The sequence below is a fragment of the Bufo bufo genome, chromosome 2, assembly GCF_905171765.1.
Source record: "Bufo bufo chromosome 2, aBufBuf1.1, whole genome shotgun sequence".
Taxonomy (NCBI): Eukaryota; Metazoa; Chordata; class Amphibia; order Anura; family Bufonidae; genus Bufo; species Bufo bufo.
The window spans coordinates 787,398,309-787,421,341 of NC_053390.1; the positions used below are offsets into that span (position 1 = coordinate 787,398,309).

The following is a 23,033-nucleotide window of genomic DNA, read 5'->3' on the forward strand; positions in this document are numbered from 1 at the left end:
CAGGTAACATCTATGACATCTGTACTCAGAGAGGTATGAGATGTGGGGGTCCGACTCCTGGCACCCCCACCAATCAGCTGTTTGAGGAGACCGCGATGTCCCAGTAAGAGCCGCAGCCTCTTTACTCCTTACCAGGCACAGCGCTGTCCATTTGATAGCACTGCGCTTGGTATTACAGCTCAGCCCCAATCACTCAGATGGGACTGAGCTGCACCAAGACCATGTAACAATGAATGTGATGTCATATGGCCTAGGAAGAGACTGTGGCGCTCACGAAGCACCGCAGCCTCTGGAGGGGGGGGGGGGGGGGGGGGGCGAAGTTGGGTATTTCCTAAAATGGAGAGCTGACAGCTCCTCTTAGGATGGGCTCATCACTAAGTCAGCTCTGCTACATGTGTAAATACTGGGATCTTAAATAAGTGTCGTACTACGCTCTCCATGTACATGAATGGGCCTTTAGGGTGGGTTCACATCAATTTTTATGCCTCCGTTTGACATATACGTTACAAAAAAAAAAACATGCAAAAGTCCTGCACAGTCCGGTAAAAAAAAAACGTGTCCTGTATCCTGCACAGTCCGGTAAAAAAAAACGTATCCTGTCCTGTATCCTGCACAGTCCGGTAAAAAAAAAAAAGTATACTTTTTTTTTTTACAATTTAACTGTATGGTAAACAGATGCCACTGTATGGCATCAGTCTGAGGCATCCGTTTAACGTATACGTTTTTTGTATACGTTAAAAGGTTGGGCAAAACATGATGTGAACCCACGCCTATCTGCATGATTTTTTTTTTTTTAGTACCCCTATCCGTGAGTTATCGGTGACTCTCAAAACCGCAGATAACTGATAACCGCGATCATCGTCCAGTCATTAGATTTTATTTCCTTTGTCTGACCGCCTCCGTTATTTCGTTTTTGCCCCGTGACCCATGCTCACTTTTATTGTGATTTTGTAACGAGCGCTAATAACACAGGAAATAAGCGTGAGCTTTGCAGCGAGGCTTCGGGCCTAATGAGCTGAGCCATGTGCTGCCGTCTCCCTGCAAAACCCTGCAATGCCAATAAATCTCCTACCCCCCCCCCCCTTCCGCCAAAGAGAGGAGATCCAGGGGACGGATCGCTAAATATACACCCGATTTGCATTTCTCCGAGCTGCAGATGATAAATCTTTATATTAGTCAATAAATGCAGGAAATGGGTCTTCAGCCATCGCGGCGCGCTTGATTTATTCTACCCAAATGCCATCCACTAAAAATTTACACACAAAAGTTGGTTATTTTTTAAAAATATGATAACTCCTGGTATCACGAGATTGATGGCGCTCGTCAGTAAGTAGTTTAATGCATATATTTCAACGGCGAGACGGGCCATAAAGCGATAGGATTGTTTGATTATTGATGCCTGGCTCGTTACGTTGCACGTAGGACGGCTTGCTTTGGGGCTGTCAGTCTTGGCAGCTACTGACGTGGCCAGGAGTGTAAAGCACTTGAGGCCCAGGTTACTGAGAAGAAGCCTCATTTGTGGCGAATCAATCTGGATCATTGAGTCATGAAAGGAAGTGCAGATCAGCAGGGTCCGATGCAGGATTGGAACGTCGGTGGTGCAGGATCGGCGGAGGTTGATAATGCTTCTTTCTTATTCTTAACCCTTAAAAAAAATAAAAAATCCTGGAAAATCCCTTGGACACATGGAATCCGCTACTATCTGACATTGATGGCATATCCTAATGATGGAAATACCCCTTTAAAAGGGGTTCTCCAGGATTTTCATATTGATGGCCTATCCTTGGGAAATGTGATGACGGTGAGAGTCGACTCCCGGCACCCCAGCTGATAAACTCTACGAAGAGGCCGTGAGTGCTGCGGCCTCTTCCTAGGCCAGTGACGTCATGTTCATCGGTCACGTGGCCTAAGCGCAGCTCAGTCCCTCTCAAGTGAATGGAGCTGAGCTGCAATACCAAGCACGGCCACTATCCAATGGACGGCGCTGTGCTTTGTAAATTGTGAGGAGGTCGCAACGCTCACCAGAGCTTCAGTGAGTGCTGGGGTTTCCTCAGGTAACTGATCGGCAGAGGTGCTGGGAGTCAGACCCCGATGATCTCATATGGATGACCTATCCCCCAAAGGTGTAGATAGCCTTTAAGGGCCCCCATACACATTACAGTATTGTTGGGGGGATTTTCTCGACTCTCCCCCGAAAGATTATGTTGGAAGAAAAACTGAAGAATTCCGTTGTGCATTCAATCACAAAATTGCGTTATGTTCCGTGGTAATGGAATCCATAATGCAATTCTGCTTTTACCACCAAACAAAGTGTGAACGGATTTCATAACATGAAATTCGCTCATCTCTAGCTGCCATCTAGTGGTGGGGTATTGTGCACATTGGTGTGTTTTTAAGCTTTCTCTGTATTTGGTGGGACAGATTTACTACTGCAGATGTCCTTAAAGGGTCCCTTTAACTGCTCCTCCCGGCCTGCACCTCTGCATCAGTGCAGCACATGACGTCACTGTCGGAGAGGCGTTATGTGAGGGTGGTCCGACATCCGGCTTCGTGTCTCCCAGTCTTCTGTCCCACACCTCAGAGTCATCCTTTTCTATGTCGGGGGTCAGATTGCACTGCAGGCTCTCATTCTCAGTCACTATAGCAATGACCCGCTCTGTGACTGACTGCGGTGACACGAGCTGTTCACTCGCTGCTGGATTGGCTTAGAGTGGCGGTAAGATAATAGCGTGCAGCGTGAGACAGCAGGCTGCGTACAAGAAGTATGGAGGAAGAGGGCGCAGAGTGGTGGCACATTGGGGGGGCAGAGTGGTGGAACATTGGACGGGGCAGAGTGGTGGCACATTGGACGGGGCAGAGTGGTGGCACATTGGACGGGGCAGAGTGGTGGCACATTGGACGGGGCAGAGTGGTGGCACATTGGACGGGGCAGAGTGGTGGCACATTGGGCGGGGCAGAGTGGTGGCACATTGGGGGGGGGAAGAGTGGTGGCACATTGGGGGGGGAAGAGTGGTGGCACATTGGGGGGGGAAGAGTGGTGGCACATAGGGGGGGCAGAGTGGTGGCACATAGGGGGGGCAGAGTGGTGGCACATAGGGGGGCAGAGTGGTGGCACACGGGGGGGCAGAGTGGTGGCACACGGGGGGGCAGAGTGGTGGCACACGGGGGGGCAGAGTGGTGGCACACGGGGGGGCAGAGTGGTGGCACACGGGGGGGCAGAGTGGTGGCACACGGGGGGGCAGAGTGGTGGCACACAGGGGGGGCAGAGTGGTGGCACACAGGGGGGGCAGAGTGGTGGCACACAGGGGGGAGGCAGAGTGGTGGCACACTGGGGGGAGGCAGAGTGGTGGCACATTGGGGGAGGCAGAGTGGTGGCACATTGGGGAAGGGGCAGAGTGGTGGCACATTGGGGAAGGGGCAGAGTGGTGGCACATTGGGGGGGGCAGAGTGGTGGCACATTGGGGGGGGGGCGGCGGCAGAGTGGTGGCACATTGGGGGGTAGAGTGGTGGCTCATTGGGTGAATAGTAGTATTTGGGGGAGAATATCGGCACATTGGACAGCAGAGTAGCTTATGGGGCAGAACAACATTTGGACTTGGAGATTGGTGGCACATTAGGGTCAAGGTGACGCATATTTGGGGCATGATATACAGGGGATAGAGTAATAATGACATACCAGTGCGTGGGGGCCTGGTCAGTAACAGACTCCTTGAGGCAGTGAGGATTGTTGTATTTTGCTTTAGAAAAGACATCTTTTATTAGGGCCCCCAAGACATAACTTTGCTTGGGGCCCCAGAAATGCGTAGTCTGCCCCTGGTTCCTCACATGTAAACATGTGCACTGCTGCAGCCAATGATTGGCCTCAGCGCTGACACGTTTCCCACTGCTGGGTCACATGTATGTATGGAGGTGTAGGAGGTCTTATGGTACCTTGGTTTTTTTAGGGGGAGGGGGGATTTTTAAGAATCCCAAAAAAAAGTAAAAAGGCATGTTCCGGCAGATGTCCTTCTGCCCTAGAAGCCTTGCTTCCTCACACCGGGGCCCTGTGGTGGCGAACAGCACAGGAATCTATGGTTGCTGTATAGCAGGTGGGCAAAGTGTTTAGGGATGTAATAACGGGTCCTCAGCGCTGAATCGGCCTGCGATCCCTATCAATCATAATGGCATATGGTGATGCCAAAGCCTACCAATATGGCATCACTGTACAAGATAGGAATACTCGTACATCTTTCCATATGACTCAATATTGTGTATAATCCTTGTGTTATTCCTACTAGAAGCTTGAATGAATTGCCAACAGTCTGCAAAAGTTAATTTGCGTGTTACCAGTAGTATACAATCAGTGGCGACTGACCGTGTCGGACTGTGCAGGGCACCCCCCCAGCTGGTAACACCCAGATGCACCTTTATTTCAGACTTCAGGTAATTCATTCATAAACTTCCAGTAGGAATATTAGAGGACCTGCACAATGTAGAGTCATAAGAATAAATGTTCAGGAATTGTTATTACCTGGAGGATATAAGTAAGAGAGGAGAGGTGACGGCTCCTCTTTTAAGGGCTAATGGTTGAATTTCGAAATTTTCATAGATTTTTTTTTCTTTTTTCTCTTTAGGACAACGTTTTGAACATCATAAACCAGATAATGGAGGAGTGCATTCAGCATGAGCGGGCAAACCGGGATTTCTGTGTAAAATTTCCTGAGGAAATTCGTCACGATAATCTGGCTGGACAGCTGTGGTTTGGCGCAGAGGTAAGCCATCTTTATTCTTACTGGTTTAGGTCGCCCCAAATATCAGGAGCGTGGCAGAGGCGTTATCTACAGAGCAATCCCACCCACATGGAAACACGTGGATAACAGAGTTAGGGTACTTTCACACTAGTGTTTTTCTTTTCCGTTATTCAGTTCCGTCACAGGGGCTCAATACCGGAAAAAACTGACCAGTTTTATCCTAATGCATTCTGTATGGAGAGAAATCCGTCCAGGATGCATCAGTTCAGTCCCTCTTATGTTTTTTGGCCGGAGAAAATACCGCAGCATGCTGCAGTTCTCTCTGGCCAAAAACCCTGAACACTTGCTGGAATACCATTGAAATGCATTAATGCCGGATCCGGCCCCAAGTGTTCCAGCAAAACAGATCTGGATTTGCGGTCTGCACCTGCGCAGACCTTTAAAAATGAGAAAATAAATAAATACCGGATCCGTTTTTCCGGATGACAACCGGAAAGACAGATCCGGTATTGCAATGCATTTGTGAGACGGATCCGCATCTGGATCCGTCTCACAAATGCATCCGTTTGCATCCGGATTGCCGACGGAACTGCCTGCCGGAATCCTCTGCCGCAAATGTGAAAGTACCCTAAGGCCCCGTTCAGATGGGTGTATTGTACCCATACTAGTCATAGGAATCTGGGGAACCAAAGGTGTTAAAGGGGTTCTCCTAGATTACCCCTTTATCACCTATCCATAACTTTGGTGATAAGTGTCTGATTGGGGGGGGGTCCCACTGATCATGAGAAAGGGGGTGTCTCCCTCTTCAGCAGAGCACCAGTCAAGCATGAGACTGCTGAAAAACGCTTACGGTGATTACGGTTTCAGGGCTGTTCACATCACCATGTACAGGATGTAAAAGCGCAGTACATGACACTTTACCATCCTGCGTAAAAAATAAAAATAAGTGCATGAAGTGTATCCGTTAAACGCGGGACAGAAATGTGATGTGAACGTAGCATAATGTAGTAATATAATACTAATAGGGATGAGCAAATTTCATTTTTTTAAATTTGAGTTCACGTTGGGGTATAATCTGAATTGTGCAGGAGAGGATTCCTACTGTACCGTAAACCGAACGGATCCGTTTTGCAGCCCAGAGACTTCTATTATGACGGAATGAATAACGGAAATGGCTCTAAAGGAATTCCGTCATAGAAATGCGTTATGGTCCGTGGTAACGGAATCCATAACACAATTCAGATTATACCACAACACGAACCCGAATTTCAAAATATGGAATTCGCTCATCCCTAAATACTAATAACACTGGAGTAATATAATACGAATACTATAGTAGCATAATGTAGTAATATAGTATTAATAATGCTGGAGTATTATAGTAATATGCTAATACTATTGTAGCAGAATGTAGTAATATAATACTAATTACACTGGAGTGATATAATACTAATACAATAGCAGCATAATGTAGTAATATAATACTAATTACACTGGAGTTGTATAATACTATGGTAGCATAATATAGTAATGTAATATTAATAATGCTGGAGTATTATGGTAATATTCTACTAATACTATTGTAGCAGAATGTATTAATCTAATACTAATTACACTGGAGTGATATAATACTAATACAATAGCAGCATAATGTTTTAATATAATACTAATTACACTGAAGTTGTATAATACTATGGTAGCATAATATAGTAATGTAATATTAATAATGCTGGAGTATTATGGTAATATTCTACTAATACTATTGTAGCAGAATGTATTAATCTAATACTAATTACACTGGAGTGATATAATACTAATACAATAGCAGCATAATGTTTTAATATAATACTAATTACACTGAAGTTGTATAATACTATGGTAGCATAATATAGTAATATAATTATAATGAAGCTGGAGTATTATAGTAATATAATACTAATACTATTGTAGCAGAGTGTATTAATACTAATAATGTGTGTCGGACTGGGGTGCCTAGGGCCCACCAGTAAAATTCATTCTGGGGGCCCACTGTATAACATCATGCAACCCCTGACTTTGAGAGGGCAGGCCCCTGAGGATGCAGGCTAGCCCGCCGCTATACCTAGAGGTTACCTCAGTCTCCTGATGCATCTGTGATAATAACCAGGCACTTTGTTAACCAATCTACCCAGTCGTATATGATCACATAGGCTGGTTGAGGAGCAGTCAGTGTACCGTGCCATGCGCCACTTGTGCAGCAGGTGGGGGATTTGGGGCCCTTGGGGGGGGGGGGATTAGGGGCCCTCGGGGGGGGGGGGGATTCACCTGTTTCCCTGTAGGCGACTCCGAGCTTGACTATAGTAATGCTCATAATATAGTAAATATAGAAACTATAATATAGTAATATATTAATAATACCAATAAGGTAATACAATAATTAGATTATACTACCGAAACACAGTAAAGTAAAATAATTATAATGCTAGAGTAATATAGTAATATAGTAATAATACACTGCTTGGCCAAAAAAAAAAAAAGTCACCACCAGGATTTAAATAAGCAAATAGATGAGAGCCTCCCAGTTGGTCAGGTCTAGGTTCAGCAATGTTATGTGCCCAGAGAATAAGGTCAACGACTACCTGAACATACTGAAGGACCAGGTTATTCCATCATGGGATTTGTTCTTCCCTGATGGCACGGGCATATGCCAAGATGACAATGCCAGGATTCATCAGGCTCAAATTGTGAAAGAGTGGTTCAGGGAGCATGAGACATCATTTTCACACATGGATTGGCCACCACAGAGTCCAGACCCCTGAACCCCATTGAGTATCTTTGGGATGTGCTGGAGAAGACTTTGCGCATTTATCCAAATCCCCAAGATCTTGGGGAAAAATGAATGCGACGCTGGACAGAAATAAATGTTGTGACATTGCAGAAGCTTGTGGAAACGATGCCACAGCGAATGCGTGCCGTAATCAAAGCCAAAGGCAGTCCAACGAAATATTAAAGTGTGTGTGAACAGTTTTTTGGCCAGGCAGTGTATAATAATACTAAAGTAATATATTAATAATAATAATACTATTGATCCATAATGGAAAACAAGATTTTTTTAAGAAAATAAAATTCCAAGAAATAGCAGTAGAAAATTGCCTTGACAGTAAACAGTATAAATAAATTATTCAGGTCTTTGTTCCCGATCTCCTATTTCCCCCAGTAATTTCTTGCTGTGGAGGCTGATGCTTTACTGCCTGTAGAGCTCCATTTCACATAAGAAAGATGACACTAATTCTAAGTGTGTTTTTGGTCTTTCGGGGCAGGCATTTTCAGAACAGAATAAAAATTGTTGCCGGTGTTCAGGATTTTCGCTTCTTCAGAAATGTTGGGACGCTTGTGTCTTACTTACACAGGTGCTTTAGAATTTGGTATGGGGTACTACCAGGGCCGTCTTTAATATTGATTGGACCCTGGGCAAAAATTTACTTGGGCCCCCTGGATCCCGCCTTCCCACACCCTAGCATGCAATCACACCCTCCACCACAACACACACACACAAAAAATCCACACCCCTGGTAGAGTCCAGTGAATTACTGTAAATACTTCCAGTTCTGAAGACTCCAGCGGCTCAGGATCAGTGCTCTGGGCAGCTGGGCTCAGGCTGGAAGTGGGCACCGCTCTGCAAGAAGGAGACCGGGGCTCGGCTCACCCTAGTGTTACAGTGCACCCCAGCACCCCACAGTATGCAGTATAGCACCCTATAGTATAAAGCACCCCACAGTATACAGTAGAGCAGTATAGCACTCCACAATATACAGCTCCCCACAGTTTACAATAAAGCAGTATAGCACCCCACAGTATACAACAACCCAACGGTATACAGCACCCCACAGTATACAATAGAGCAGTATAGCTCCCCACAATATACAGCTCCCCACAGTATACAGCACCTCACAGTATACAGTATACAGCACCCCAAACTATAGAGAATACAGCACCTCACAGTATACAGCACCCCAGGTATACAGTAAAGCAGTATAGCACCCCACAGTATACAGCACCCCACAGTATACTGTAAAGCAGTATAGCACCCCACAGTATACAGTAGAGTAGTATAGCACCCCACAGTATACAGCACCCCACAGTATACAGTAGAGCAGTATAGCACCCAGTATACAACACCCCATAGTATACAGTAGAGCCGTATAGCACCCCACAGTATACAGCACCCCATAGTATACAGTAGAGCAGAATAGCACCCAGTATACAGCACCCCACAGTATACAGCACCCCACAGACCCCACAGTATACAGCCCCCCACAGTATACAGTAGAGCAGTATAGCCCCCACAGTATACAGCACCCCACAGTATACAGCACCCCACATTATACAGTAGCTTACAGTATCTTAGTATAACAGCCCATGTCACCCTTTCCTGATGTAACCTTCACAAAAAAAGCTCCACAAGTCTGGCAAACTTCTCCTGCAGCAACACTCCTGGTAGACAGGACCTTTGATGACCTCATAGCCATGTGACCAGTAATATTGCTAGGTTACTGGTCACATGATGATGATGTCATTTAAGGTCCTTAAGAGAATCACAGCTCTCACAGTTTGCTGCCTGGAGTGCTGGCAGGCATGGCATAGCACCCCCCTGTGTAGCTGACAGCCTAACACCCGGGGCAGTGGCCAGCAGAAGCAACTGGGCCCGGGGCAGCTGCCCCTTTTGCCCCTTGTTAAAGACTGCCCTGGGTACTACCATCATCTTAAACATTATAAACCATTGGTTCACGTCAGACGAGCACTGCAGCTCGACCTGTCTAAAAGAGTCTCTGTACTTTTACAAAATTTCATTTAATTTAATACAAAAGGATGTAACTAGCAAATTTCTAAATCACTTCATTTAAAAATTATGTCTGCGTCCACCTGAAAAAAGCTGTAAAGTCATGGCCACTAGGGGTCTCACTTCCACTTAAGTTGCAGTCCACTGCATGTTCTCAGGCGATATCCATCCTTAGTAACTGAGACACAGAGGAGGGCTGAGAGGAAGTGGGGACGTGTCAGAGCTAGCTAAGATCGTGAGCCTGATAAAAAAAACTGCTTCTACACTGCTTCTGAAAATTACAGGAGCCTCCTGCCTTTTTCTAAGTGTGATCTCCCTATCATTTTCTTTTCTGTCAGATCAAAAGCTGAAAAGAAACATAGTGGGAAGTAAGGTCTTAGCAGTACAGCGCTGGCAGATTCCACAGAAGAAAAATGCTCCCTGCTTATAAGAGAAATGCATCAAGCTGTGCAGCTGAAGAGGGGGGGGGGGGCAGCTAATAGCAGGCAGCGACGGGGACGAGCCTTCCTAGCATCACCCGTGATGCTAGTGAGGCTTGTCTCCGTCTCGGCCTGCTATTGAAGTACAACCTGTGTGGGTCTCAGGCATTAGAGGGGGCATTAGAGGATTTGGATAACCCCTTTAAGCTGATAAAGACATTGGGAAACCCCAAAAAAACTGTTCCTTAACAGTTATGATTGTACAAAGAAGCACAACCATTATGTAAATCTTTTAAAAACTCTTTAACGCTAAAAGACCTCAATGGACAGGATGCAAGAGTGGCCATCTCTCCATTTACTTCTATAAGACTGGTAGTAGGGGTCAGAGAACCTTCTTTCTCCCTCAGCTTAGGGTACCAGAGGTAAGACCTGCACTTAAGAGCCATTTGTACCATATCTTGGAGCCGAGTCTTAAATGTTAAAGAGGTCTCTAGTCCCATAAGGAGATTTTTATAGTTGTCCAGAGTACCCCAAACACTTCATATTTTTGCCCCATATACCTGTTTTCATGTCAACATTTTCCTTCCCCTGTTCTCTGCATTACTGCATCCTGGCAGGATGTTTACATGCAGAACTTCCTGTTTTCATCAGTTTCCTGTTGGATTTTCTAACCAGCATACTTTGCTCTGTAATGTTTCTGTTGGCTTGCCCCCTACACCTCCCCTCTACGTGTTATCTAGGCGGAGCAAGCACTCGAAAACATTACTGAGCAAAGCATGCTGGGTTTGGTTAAAAAAAAAAAATGCAATAAACTGCCGGGCACAGGAAGTTCTGGTTGTAAACTTCCTGCCAGAATGCAGTGATGCTGAGAACAGGGGAAGGAAAGCGCTGATCTCAAAAATAGGAAGTTGGGGCAAAAATATACAGTGTCTGGGGTACTCTGGGCAGATATAAAAAATATCATTATGGAACCGGAGAACCCCTTTAAAATGAATAGGGCTGAGCTCCAATACCGTTTACAACCTGTGGGCAGCTGTGGTGCTGTTTTTTAAGGGGTCAACCATATTTTACTAGTACTGTACCCCATTTAATGCTACAAAGTCCGAGAGCTCTTGCCTCTCCTTGTATCCTATTAGTATGTATGGAATACTTTCTGATGATCCTCCTTTCTTCCACCAGTGTTTGGCTGCCGGTTCAATCATCATGAACCGAGAGATTGAGAGCATGGCTATGAGACCGCTGGCTAAAGACCTCACCAGAAGCCTCGAGGAACTTCGCAATATCATCAGAGACCAGGCCCTCAGGGATCTGAACATCTACACCGAGAAAATAAAAGACTCTCTCCGGCACTTTGATGTTCTCTTTGCAGAGTTTGAACTAAGGTATTTTTTAGTTTTTTTTTTCTCAACTCGTCATGAGACAAGTGCACTGTATAGAAGAACATCAAAACTATGTGCGTAAAGCTCTTCTGCCACAATTGTTTTTGTAAATAGTCTGCCTATTGCCATCCCTCTGTTATTCCTCCTGGGAATGTATGAATAAATTGATATCTGGGGGTGAGGGCCTTTCCCAGGATAGGCCATCAGTAGTAAAATCCTGGAATAATCTTTTAAGTAGTGTTTTTCCAACCTGCACCTGAAGAGCTTGAAAATGTTTCTAGGTATGAATACAGAATATTCATCACTTACCGTCCACCTCTGTTTCTGCTCTTCCCGCAGTTATGTATCCGCAATGGTACCTGTAAAATCCCCAAAAGAGTACTATGTACAGCAGGAAGTGATCGTCCTCTTCTGTGAAACCGTCGAAAGGTAAGCATCCTGGGGGGCAGCCAGAATATTTAAAGGGGCACGCCCAGAAACAAATATTTTGTCCCCACTGTTGGTTAATGCGCTGGTATGTATAGTCGATTGTTTTAAAAATGCACATAGCAATTAATTGATAGATTTTTGATGAGACTTGGCGGATCCTCACAGTGTCAGTTGTGTGAACAGGAAGTCAGTTGCTCCAGAGGCTCGGTGTGCGGCTTATAGGCCTGAATAGCTAAACTGACTTCCTGTCTATTCATCAAATGCTGAGATCCAGCGAGTATCCCCAGTGGTCTCATTTTTGGGAATGGAGAGGCTGAAAATCTATCCGTTTATTGTAAAGTATGGTTTTAAAGCAACTGATTAGGCATGCCGACACATATACAATCAGTGGGGACCATATAGATTCTGGGAGTGTCTATTTAAAGGGATTGTCCGAGTTAAAATAAAAATTACTAAACGGAAAAGAAAGGGCTGAAATAATTAAACCCGTTATACGTGCTTGTTCAACACCTCTCCGCTCCAGCGGGGACCTACCTGTGCACTGCACATGTCCACTGCAGTCAATCACCGGCCTAAGCAGTCTCGTGCCGTATACCACCCAGGGCTGTGATTGGCTGCAGTGGTCACGTGTGGTTAACGCACACATCACGGCCGCAGCCGGGAGAACCCGATTGACGGCACTGGAGAATTAACCCTTTACCTGCCATTTAGAAATTTTTCGTTTAACTCAGACGGGCCCTTTAAGCATAGTGGCCATTTGCTCTGGAGGTGCGCCTGTAAATATTCCCAAAATTAGCGTTAACAGTGGCCGCTGATAGCGGTCCTTGCTAGGGCCCTCCTAATTATTCAGTATGCTGATCCCGTGCCAGGGAGACTTGGCATTTGTAAAGGCATTTAGTCAAGTAAAGTAAATTATCTCTCCTGCTGATGAGAAGCAGGGGTCCACCGCCCTCACTACGGATTCTTCCAGCGCGAGCCCCTTAATTAAAATTCTGCTTGTGAAAAGAAGAAAGAACCATTACAGGAACTGTCCGAATGTAAAACGGTATCGCCATCCGGCGGTCACCACACCGGGCCGTCCCTCAGATTTATCAGATCCGCAGTGTAGAGGGCAGCTTGTGCTGCAGCTGTAATTGAATTATTTCCTGGCAGAAAAGCTGATTTCCATGTTCACGCTCTTATATGTTGAGGCGGATAGGAAATGGGATTAATCTCTGCGAAGCTGAATGGCGCCTAGTCTACGACAGCTGATCCTGGCACAGGTTTTTAGGATCTTTATGTGATTTAGGTTGCCTTCACATTGGTTATGCCATACGCTTATGCAGCAGGCGCCTTTTAAAGGGATCATCTATCTTCAGGGGCCTTTTGGGCAGACCCTTCCCCTACGTGGCTCAACCTGCAGAGGGAAGAATACTTGCCTTCTCCCCGCTGCTGGTTTCCGGCTTTTTTCCCTCCCTGCTTCGGTTCCTCGGTGTCGACATCCAGTTTGATGACAGCTGAAGCCAATCATTGCCTGCAGCGGCAACACATCCACTTTGTGTCACGTGGCGCAAGGGGGAATTTGTCACTACTGCCGCCAGTGGTTGGCTTCAGCAGCCGTCAAACCGGATGTTGACAGACGGGAACTGCAGCAGCGGTGGGGGAGTGAGGAACCCAGGTTCGAGTGATAGCAAACGGGTAAGTATGCTTACCAATGCAGGTGCGGCCATATGGTATGGTATGCCCGAAAGAACTCTCGAAAAGCTATGGTATGCTCTCGAAAAGCTTAGCACAGAGCGCCCCCCCCCCCCCCCCCATTAACTGTCTGTAGAAATCTTGACGTAATTATGACCCATGAAATTCATTGACCATAGGAAGCCGCTTTTAATGGATTTTTACGGATACAACAGGGTTATCCCCTAGTAACTGGACCACGGTGAAAAGTGTGTGGCAAGTTGCCTCCATGCAAGAGCTTGCCTAAGGTCTTCTGGTTAGTGTCTATGACCACCCTGTAGTCAACGAGTGAGAAAAGCCATAGTTCTGTATGCCACGTGAATGTTGTGTAACGCCTTTCTCCATACAGAGCCTTAAAGCTTGGATACCTCACTCAAGACATGATTGATGATTATGAACCAGCATTAATGTTTACAATCCCAAGACTAGCTATCGTATGGTAAGTGTTGGTGCCTTCCATTTAGACGTCAGGTTTCTTGACTGACCTGGACATGAGGAACCTTTCAGTTCTCCAACAGTAACATCTGGATATGTTTACTAACTGAGAATACGCTTTCAACAGCAGTTGGCCGATCTCCTGACCCTTGTTTTGGCAAAGCATGTATGTGTTTTCAGTGGGGAGGGAGGAGAAAGCTGGTGTCAGGCTTCTCTGATGGCATCTTACCTCCTGGGAGATCAAAAGGATCAATTCGCCCGTTCCTTCTCTCCCCGAATACGTTAGATTGTTTACTAAATCTGCCAAAAACATTGGGTTTGGCCAACAATGTTCAAATTTGTACGGGTGCCGGTGACCAGGCTATACAAGCTGGAGGCAGTGGCATGCCTCGCCAGGTCACGTTCTGGTTTTCCTTCCTTGGTAGTCAAAATAGAGCTCTTATTAAAAATTACAGTAGTACCCCTTCTCTTCTTTAGTTGTAATAATTGTCCCATGTGCTCCCATTCCCAATCACCAGAGAAGGCCCCGTACAGAAATGTCCCTCCCCATTTTCCCTGTAGTCCCAGTAGACATCCACGCACATACTGGTAATTGCAGCTCTGCCAGTAGTCACAGTAAGGCCTCCCACCATACCCCTACCACCCTCACATGTACCGGTCTCCCACACACTCGCCTGGTGCACCCTCATCTGGCAGGAATCTGCATTACAAGCAGCTTACATCGTCTCTGTACGTAGCTTCTTGCATGTTTTCTGCTGATAGAAATGGATGTAGGAGGTGCACAGAGGAATTCTTCAACAATGGTGATTCTCTGCTTGGCAGGAGAAGTCTTCCCCACTTTTGAAGGACCCTCCAGTCCAAGAAAAAAATTCACATTAACTGGGGAATCAACAAATCGCTCCTGGTCCCCTCCTTTTCATCATTTTAGCTATAGATCTATCAGTTCCTGGGCTCCTCTTCTGTTATTCAAGATGGCCGCACCACTTCTCAGACTGCCTGTTTCACGCATTAGTAGTCAGACACTCCCTGCTGCTTTTCGATTGGCTAGCATAGCTCACGTGAGCAGTGCTGGCCAATCCAAGAGCTGGGATGGACAAGCAGTGTCTTGGACTACCAACGCACGGCGTGCAACAGGAAGTCTGAGAAGTGGTGCGGCCATCTTGGATGATACAAGAGGAGCCTGTAATCCATAGATCTACAGATGAAAAGGTCACTTGGGAAGTGTACTCTTGACTCCCAGTTAATGTCAACTTTTTTGTCTTGAACTGGAGGGTCACTTGTCCGTGCATTAGGCACTGGGTGGTACTTTGGTACCGAATGCATGAAGGCTTGATATACTGATAGCGGTTTAGTTCCACTGTAATCTTTATTTCTCCATCTTTTTCTCAGCGGACTTGTTGTTTACTCCGAAGGACCACTAAACCTCGATCGCAAACCGGAAGACATGTCCGAACTATTCCGGCCTTTCCACACGTTGCTACGAAAAATCAGGCAAGTCCATGACTCTCCTTTATGAGGAAGTCTCCTTGTGCCTATTTTCTTTATAGAAGTTGTGCCCGTCATCCCCATGGTTCCTCTGTGCCCTGCTAAAATAGTGTTCTTCGCTCAACCTCGAGGAACGTTCTCTTTTAATCTTTTGCATATATCGTTTACTGTTTTTATGAGGTTTTGCATTATTATGATCATTTATATGTACAGAGGATGTGGTAACAATATTGAATTTTCCTCCCTCAGCTCCGTCCTATATATCTGCGGTCTATAACTTTATGAAGTCAGTTTCCTCTCGGATGTTTGCAAAGATTTAGAGCAATTATTGCTGAAACTGTACTGTTACCATAGCGCGGGTGTCTGAGCCTGGAGAATTCAGCGGTGTGCTAGGCTTGAGCTGCATGGAAAGCCTGTGATATACAGTGGAATGGAGGAGTCACCATCACGTTACATGTAAATCCAGTGCACAGGTCACAAAAAAAATTGCGCCGACAGTCCTTTCCCCCCGGGAACGTTAGAAACGTGCACGCTCAACTGAGCCTCGATCTTCAATGTCTTTTCAGAGGGGAGATCAGCTGGACAAAGGATGGGGGGTATGATGAAATTGCCACACGTCCCATCCTCGTATGCCTGAGCATCGGATGGGAAGCCCTATTTCCTTCCATCTGATGGTTTTGGCAGCCAGGGTTATCATTAGTCTCAGGTTTATCTTGAGAAGTTCTGCTTGAGGTAACACATTGTCCTATGGTCTCTTAGTCCCCATACATGATGCTTTGTGCACAGGACTCAATTTTAAATCAGGCATGTATACCGTACATCCATATTGTGTTTTATGCGGAGTCCCCACAGGGTGAATCCTTGTTGCGCCCCCCACCCGCAGTAGGCTTTAATTAATGCCTGGAGTGTCCCTTTTTAAGTGGATCTTTTTAGTTCTGTGTAGTAGACTGATACTTTCCCACATACACCAAACCTCCACCCGATAAATCTCTAATCACGATGGACGTTTCTCTCTTCACACCCGAACCTGTCGCTTCACTGTCGGCTTTCTCCTTCCCGTACTCCCGCACAGACACAGACTTTAAATCCCCCAATGTTTATCCTTCTCACATTCCTGTAATTACTTGAACATGTTCTTCCCCTGTGTCTTAAAGTCCTTGTCTGCTCTACTTCATAACCTCATTGTGCCGGCAGCTACTATGGGAGTCTGTATCCTGCTCATCCTTAGACGTCTTAAAAGAAATCATCTCTACAGTAATTTCTTCTAAAACAGTCTGCACGTTATAGCCTCACTTTTCTTGTCTCTTGTGTTTCAGGTTTTAGCTTTCATCAGTTTTGGGTTTTTCGGTTAGTAGACTTTTACAATTTATATTTTAGACTCGTCGTAATCTTGTTTTTTGGTTAAGTTGACGTCATCACACGCGCCTGCGCCGGGATTTCACTACCGCATAGGCTTCAGGCGGTAGCGGGGCAGGGAACTATGCGCTCCGCTCCCTGCCCCGCCGCAGTAGGTGGGACTGGGTCACGGGTGTCAGCACTTCCGCAATGAGCGCTTCCATCTGTATTGATGGAAGCGCTCATTGCTTCTGGGCCTGCTGGCACCCCCGTCAGAGCCGGCACCCGGGGCCCACGGACAGCAGCACCCGGGGCAGCACGGACAGCAGCTAGACAGGCTGGGGTGACTTAGTAAGGTCCTGATAGGTTGTCACGGGTATCAGGAGCCATGCTGACTGTAGTGCATCCCACAGCTGCTGGTGGGGGCAACAGGGAGGATCCAAAGAGCGACCACGACGATCAAGGTGGTCCCACAGATGTTCCATTGGGTTCAAGTCTGGGGAATTAGGGGGCCAGGGTAGTATTTGGAAGTCTTTCTAATGCTCTTCCAACCATGTTGGACTTTTCTAGTTGTGTGACTTGTCGCATTGTCTTGCTAGAAGATCCCGTCCGCCCCAGAGAAGACAATGAGCATGTATGGGTGTACGTGATCTGCAGGGATGGATTGATACCCAAATCAGTTGAAAGTGCCTTCCACATGAATGAGTGAGCCAGAGAATGCCAGGAAAACCTTCCCCAGACCATAACGCTGCCACCACCAGCTTATGTTCTTCCAACAATGGTTGCAGGGTGTTTGTTCTCTGATGTTTCTCGCTGACTTGCCAATGTCTATCCATTTGATGTAGCAGGAAACATCCGAGAAGACAAGCCTTTGCCAATCATCGAAGATCCAATTTCGCCGTGAAAATTGAAGCCTTTTCTGCCGATGTACCTTGGTTAGCAGAGGGGCAGTGACCATCCGCCCTCGTCGGAGCCCCATATGCAGTAGGGTTTGCTGAACTGTTGTTAGACACACGTCTTGTAGCCCCTGGTTTATTTTTGCGGTGAGCTGCTCCACGGTAGGGTGTCGGGCAACCCTTGCACACCTTCATAGCTGACTTTCACCTCTCATATCAATTGCACGTGGTGCTCCGCAGTTTCCACCTCACTTATTCACAATGGTGTCATATGTCCACTCACCATACACTTTCACCACAGCAGCACGAGAACAGTTCACACTACGCAGCTTCAGAAATGCTGCCACCCTTGGCCCGAAGACAAATAATCATCCCTTTTTGCAACGCTGATTTACCCATGACAGCAATGAGGGATATGTGTGCAGACAGCCTATCCCACACCTTATATACCCACCACGCCGGCTCACCACATGTGATGTCCTTCATGAGCTACGCGCTGCCAACATCGAAAGTAGGAAATGTTCAGAATAATGTATTTATGATCGAACTAAAAATCTATTCTGGATATAAGTGGGTGGTCTTTTTGAGAGGTTTCACGGTATATACTTCATAGGTCTTAAGGAGTGATAGAGTGGTGACTGTGTCACGGACAGAAGGATCATCCTTTATCCCTCTGGTTTTGGCACCACATATATATCGTTCCTAGTGAGCGTGCACTTATTTGCCTGGAGCTTCAGTCATGAACTGATCCCAGAAGCAGATGCTTTGGGGAGACATTTCGGGAAGCTCTGTGCTGGCGCAGGTTAGGAGAGTATTAAGCTTCTCCGGTGCCTCTTAATAATGATATGCTGCTACTGATTACTTGTGCGATGGCGAGATAATACCTGGGGATTAAGTCAAATTAATTCAGCCGTTAGCATCCTGAAAATCCTGGTGTTTCCTAATTGGAGCTAATTTTCTACACAGCACCCCTGCTCTGAGCAGTTACCCGCAGCATGTTAATTATGATTGAGCACCCTTCTGCTGCAATTACTAGCTGCACCCCAAACACGCTCAACAGGGGTGGGAGGGGGGCCCTAAATCTGCATTCTTAGGCTTTGTTCACTTTTCCGTTTTTGACAGCAGTGAAATATCCGCATTTTCCATAGACGGCGCACATACCCTTTGATTTTAATGTATTTTTTCACACATCTGACCCATACACTACTTCAGTCTATGATGCATACCAAACACATCCACTGAAGTCTATGGGTCTGTGAAAAAACCACTGGCGCAACATGGATGGCATCAGTATACAGTATCGGTAGTAGATGCTCTGAAAATTTATTTTCTGTCCATTTCAGGGAGAGATCCACAGGATTGACCCCCCCCCCCCACCATCCTCATGATCGCAGTAGAACCCTCACCGATCTAATAGCTGTCCCATATCCTGTGGATAGGGTATACTTTTTTGTAACTGGAATACCCTTTTAATGCCTAATTCAATGTAGAAGCATTTATAAAGGGGTTTTCCAGGCTTTTACTATTGATGAGCTATACTTGGGATCAGTGGGGGTCTGACACCCGGGATCCCCGTAGATTAGCTGTACGAGGAGACAACGCGCACGTGCCGTCTCCCTTCCCTCTTCCTGTCCGCTGCTGCCGTCTATGGTCTTTGTCTCTTCATATTGCTGATCAGTGGTCGTGCCGGGGTTCGGACCTCTGCCGATCTGATATTGATGACCTATCCTGAGGGTTTCCTCCATCTTTCCAATCATGCAGGCCCCCTCAGCACCGGTCAGGTAATAATAATAATAATAATCCTGCTCACGGGTGACGGACTTTTAAAAAAAATATATATTTTTTTCTTCTTTATGGGAAATAACAAATGAGAGCCATTAAGAGAAGGCGCTGTATCATTTAATTTCCCGGGGAGGCCTTGACGTGACCCTCTTACTTTCCAGCCATGAAGCCTCCGTAGACCAGGCGGCCGGTTATTTCTGTGAGCTCGGCTAACCAGATTAATTTAGATTTTTCTTCATGTACTGTCTGCATAAAGCGTGCCTCTTTATTGTTCCGCTGGAGCTATCATCATTACTATGTGTTATTAGCATTCTGTTTGTTTGCGGCGCCTGACGGAGCGCATTAATGTGTTTATCAAGCATTAGAAGCGCGCTGCTCCGTGTTGGCAGCTCGATAGAGACCAAATGCATTACGTCATTGCACAGTGGCCTTCTTAGACTCTGTTCACACTAGCACTATGCCAGATATCGGCGAATCCTACCACAACCCATCGACTTTACTTGGTTTAGCTGACGGCAGGAATAGTGCTGTAGGCCAGTGATGGCTAACCTCGGGCACTCCAGCTGTGGTGTAACTACGACCCCCAGCATGCTCCATTCATTTCTATGGAGTTCTGAGAACAGCCAAGCAAGTGTGCACCTTGGGAGTTGTAGTTTCACCGAAGATGGAGTGTCGGAGGTTAGCCATCACTGCTGTAGGCTGAGCTTATCTTGCAAACGAAAGGCTGTCAGTGGAACCCTATAAGTGCAAGTATGAACAGATCCTTACATGTATTATTAGCCTCTTAGGTCCTGGTTACATAACAATTTGTGCCATGCAGTACCCACCAAGCATACCTCACGCCATTTAGACACAACTTCCGTTGACTTCATTTCCTGGTACTGCAACTCACGTTCACTTAAACTGCAATACCGGGCACAGCCACAACCATACGTATGGTGCTGTTCCTGGGTAAACAGTGAAGGGCCCCTAAATTCAGCTGAGTGCCTAGAACTGGACAAGTACAGAGGCAATATTGACGGCCTGTAATAAAGATAATCATATTAAAGGGGTTGTCCAGCGGAATTACATTTTCCCGATCCTGGCTGAACACTCAGGAAATGGCGAGAGATGTCTGTCACTGGCTGCAGCAATTGCTCACCTCAGCCTGTGGTTGGCTAAGCAGTTGTCTTCAGGCATTTCCTGTGTGTCATGGCAGCAGTAGGAAGTGGAGATGAGCACCGAACCTATAGATGTCAGAACATCATGGGATCGGCGAGTAGCTTTTTTTTTTTACCCAATTTGCCCTAGACACAAGACAATCCCAGGTAAACTCTGTTGTTTAAAGATTCATGTACACTTGTTCACCTTCCAAAACTGTTATACTGATGATGATCTATCCAGTATCTGATCAGTGGGGGTCTGACACCCAGGACCCCCGCCGATCAGCTGTTCGAGAAGGCACTGGCGCGCTACAGCCTTCTCCTTGCTCACCAAGCACAGCGCCGTACATTGTATAGCGGCTGTGCTTAGTATCGCGCTTAACCCCGTTCACTTGAATGGGGACGAGCTGCTCCTAGGCCATGTAACCAACGAACATGTCGTCAATGCCTTAGGAAAAGCTGCGAGAAGGCCGCGACGCTCACAGGAGCCTCTGTGCCTTCTCAAACATCTGATCAGCAGGGGTCCTGAGTGTCGGACCCCCACTGATCAGGTACTGATGACCTATCCAAAAGATCCGTTCTAAAGTCAAAAAAAAAAAAAAAACTTTAATCCACTAAAATACTGTTATTCAGTAAGCTTTATTTTCTATATCCCAGAGAGCTGCATTCACAATTCTGTAGACCTCAGAACCGAAATCTCCCAGCATTTCCTGGTGGATGTCTTCAACAATGTGATTTGTGTTCTGATGTTTTGGGAGATGTAACAGTCCTACAGCATAATAGGAGCTCAGCTAAGCTCTTAGGGTTGTTTCTGACAACAAGATTGTCGACTGTTTCCAGTAACAGCCAGCAGAAGTGTGAACGCTGCTCTGGAGTATAATGCAGATTGTAACGTAAATATTTTTCATAATTTCTCAAAATAAACATACCTTTTATGGCAGTCTGCATAAAGTCATGCCACCCATTGGTTTAGTCGTAGGGACTGCAGTGGCAATAACTAGGATCAGACACCTGGTCACCCTTTAACCGAATAGTTTTCACTGATAGTTTTGGTTTTGTTATATTATTTTTCAATGATTTTTAGAGCAAAAATGTTGCTGTTTTGACACAATTCTGAAAATCGGAAGAAATCTAATGTAAATATGGCCTTACTATTGCTTCACCTTTAGCACATGAAAGCTGAGTGTACTCTTTAAAGCCTAGGCCACCCGTGGAGCTTAGGAATAATTGTACCAGTGATACGGCTTTCAGCTCAGTATCATTTTATGTCCCCGCCAGCAAGTACTTCATCACCTGAGCTGTTTGTAGATACAAGCATTTGCTGCCTGTTCTCGCAGTTTTCTTCTATTTGCACATTCTCTGAGAAACTAATAGCTTTTTGATGCATTAACATATGTCAGACATTTTCAAATGCCAGCGAGACATTTCGGGACGCCGCTGTTTGTGGGATTGTTGCACCTTTTTTTTATTTTTATATTATTGCTCTTGTTTCCTGAGAATTAAGCTGTAATAGAGATAATGCTGAAAAATAAATTCCTCTGGAGCAGAAGAGTTTTCTATGTTCTGTGCTAGTGCCGACGTATTCTTCATCCATATTTCCTAAAGTTGGCATATGTAATTACTGCCCCCTGGTTGGGTGGGGTTGGGTCCATCCTGCGTTTTTATACGTGATGCTTAGATTTCTATATCTACACTTGACCTGTGCTATGTAGACAAAATGCTACACGTGTCATCTGATTGTGACAAAATGAATGGTTTGCCACACTGATGGCCCGGCTTATGCGGGGCACACACTGATGGCCCGGCTTATGCGGGGCACACACTGATGGCCCGGCTTATGCGGGGCACACACTGATGGCCCGGCTTATGCGGTGCACACACTGATGGCCCGGCTTATGCGGGGCACACACTGATGGCCCGGCTTATGCGGGGCACACACTGATGGCCCGGCTTATGCGGGGCACACACTGATGGCCCGGCTTATGCGGGGCGCACACTGATGGCCCGGCTTATGCGGGGCGCACACTGATGGCCCGGCTTATGCGGGGCGCACACTGATGGCCCGGCTTATGCGGGGCGCACACTGATGGCCCGGCTTATGCGGGGCGCACACTGATGGCCCGGCTTATGTGGGGCGCACACTGATGGCCCGGCTTATGTGGGGCGCACACTGATGGCCCGGCTTATGTGGGGCGCACACTGATGGCCCGGCTTATGCGGGGCACACACTGATGGCCCGGCTTATGCGGGGCACACACTGATGGCCCGGCTTATGCGGGGCACACACTGATGGCCCGGCTTATGCGGGGCACACACTGATGGCCCGGCTTATGCGGGGCACACACTGATGGCCCGGCTTATGCGGGGCACACACTGATGGCCCGGCTTATGTTCCTCCTGCAACGAGTCCGCAACGCAGCTCCCGGCCTGACCTCCCAGCGCTACTGGGGGTCACATAGCATTATATTG

General features: G+C 46.6%; 1 protein-coding gene across 4 annotated transcripts in view; it reads left to right on the plus strand.

Annotated features, from left to right (window-relative positions):
• ZFYVE28 (zinc finger FYVE-type containing 28) overlaps positions 1–23,033 on the plus strand; it is a 174,282-nt gene that overhangs the window by 112,516 nt on the left and 38,733 nt on the right. For all 4 annotated transcript variants that reach the window (XM_040419208.1, XM_040419209.1, XM_040419210.1 and 1 more), the window contains exons 3-7: positions 4,614–4,751; positions 11,148–11,350; positions 11,687–11,776; positions 13,839–13,928; positions 15,314–15,415. In XM_040419208.1, the coding sequence (XP_040275142.1) occupies positions 4,614–4,751; positions 11,148–11,350; positions 11,687–11,776; positions 13,839–13,928; positions 15,314–15,415 (623 nt within the window). The remainder of the gene's footprint in view (positions 1–4,613; positions 4,752–11,147; positions 11,351–11,686; positions 11,777–13,838; positions 13,929–15,313; positions 15,416–23,033) is intronic.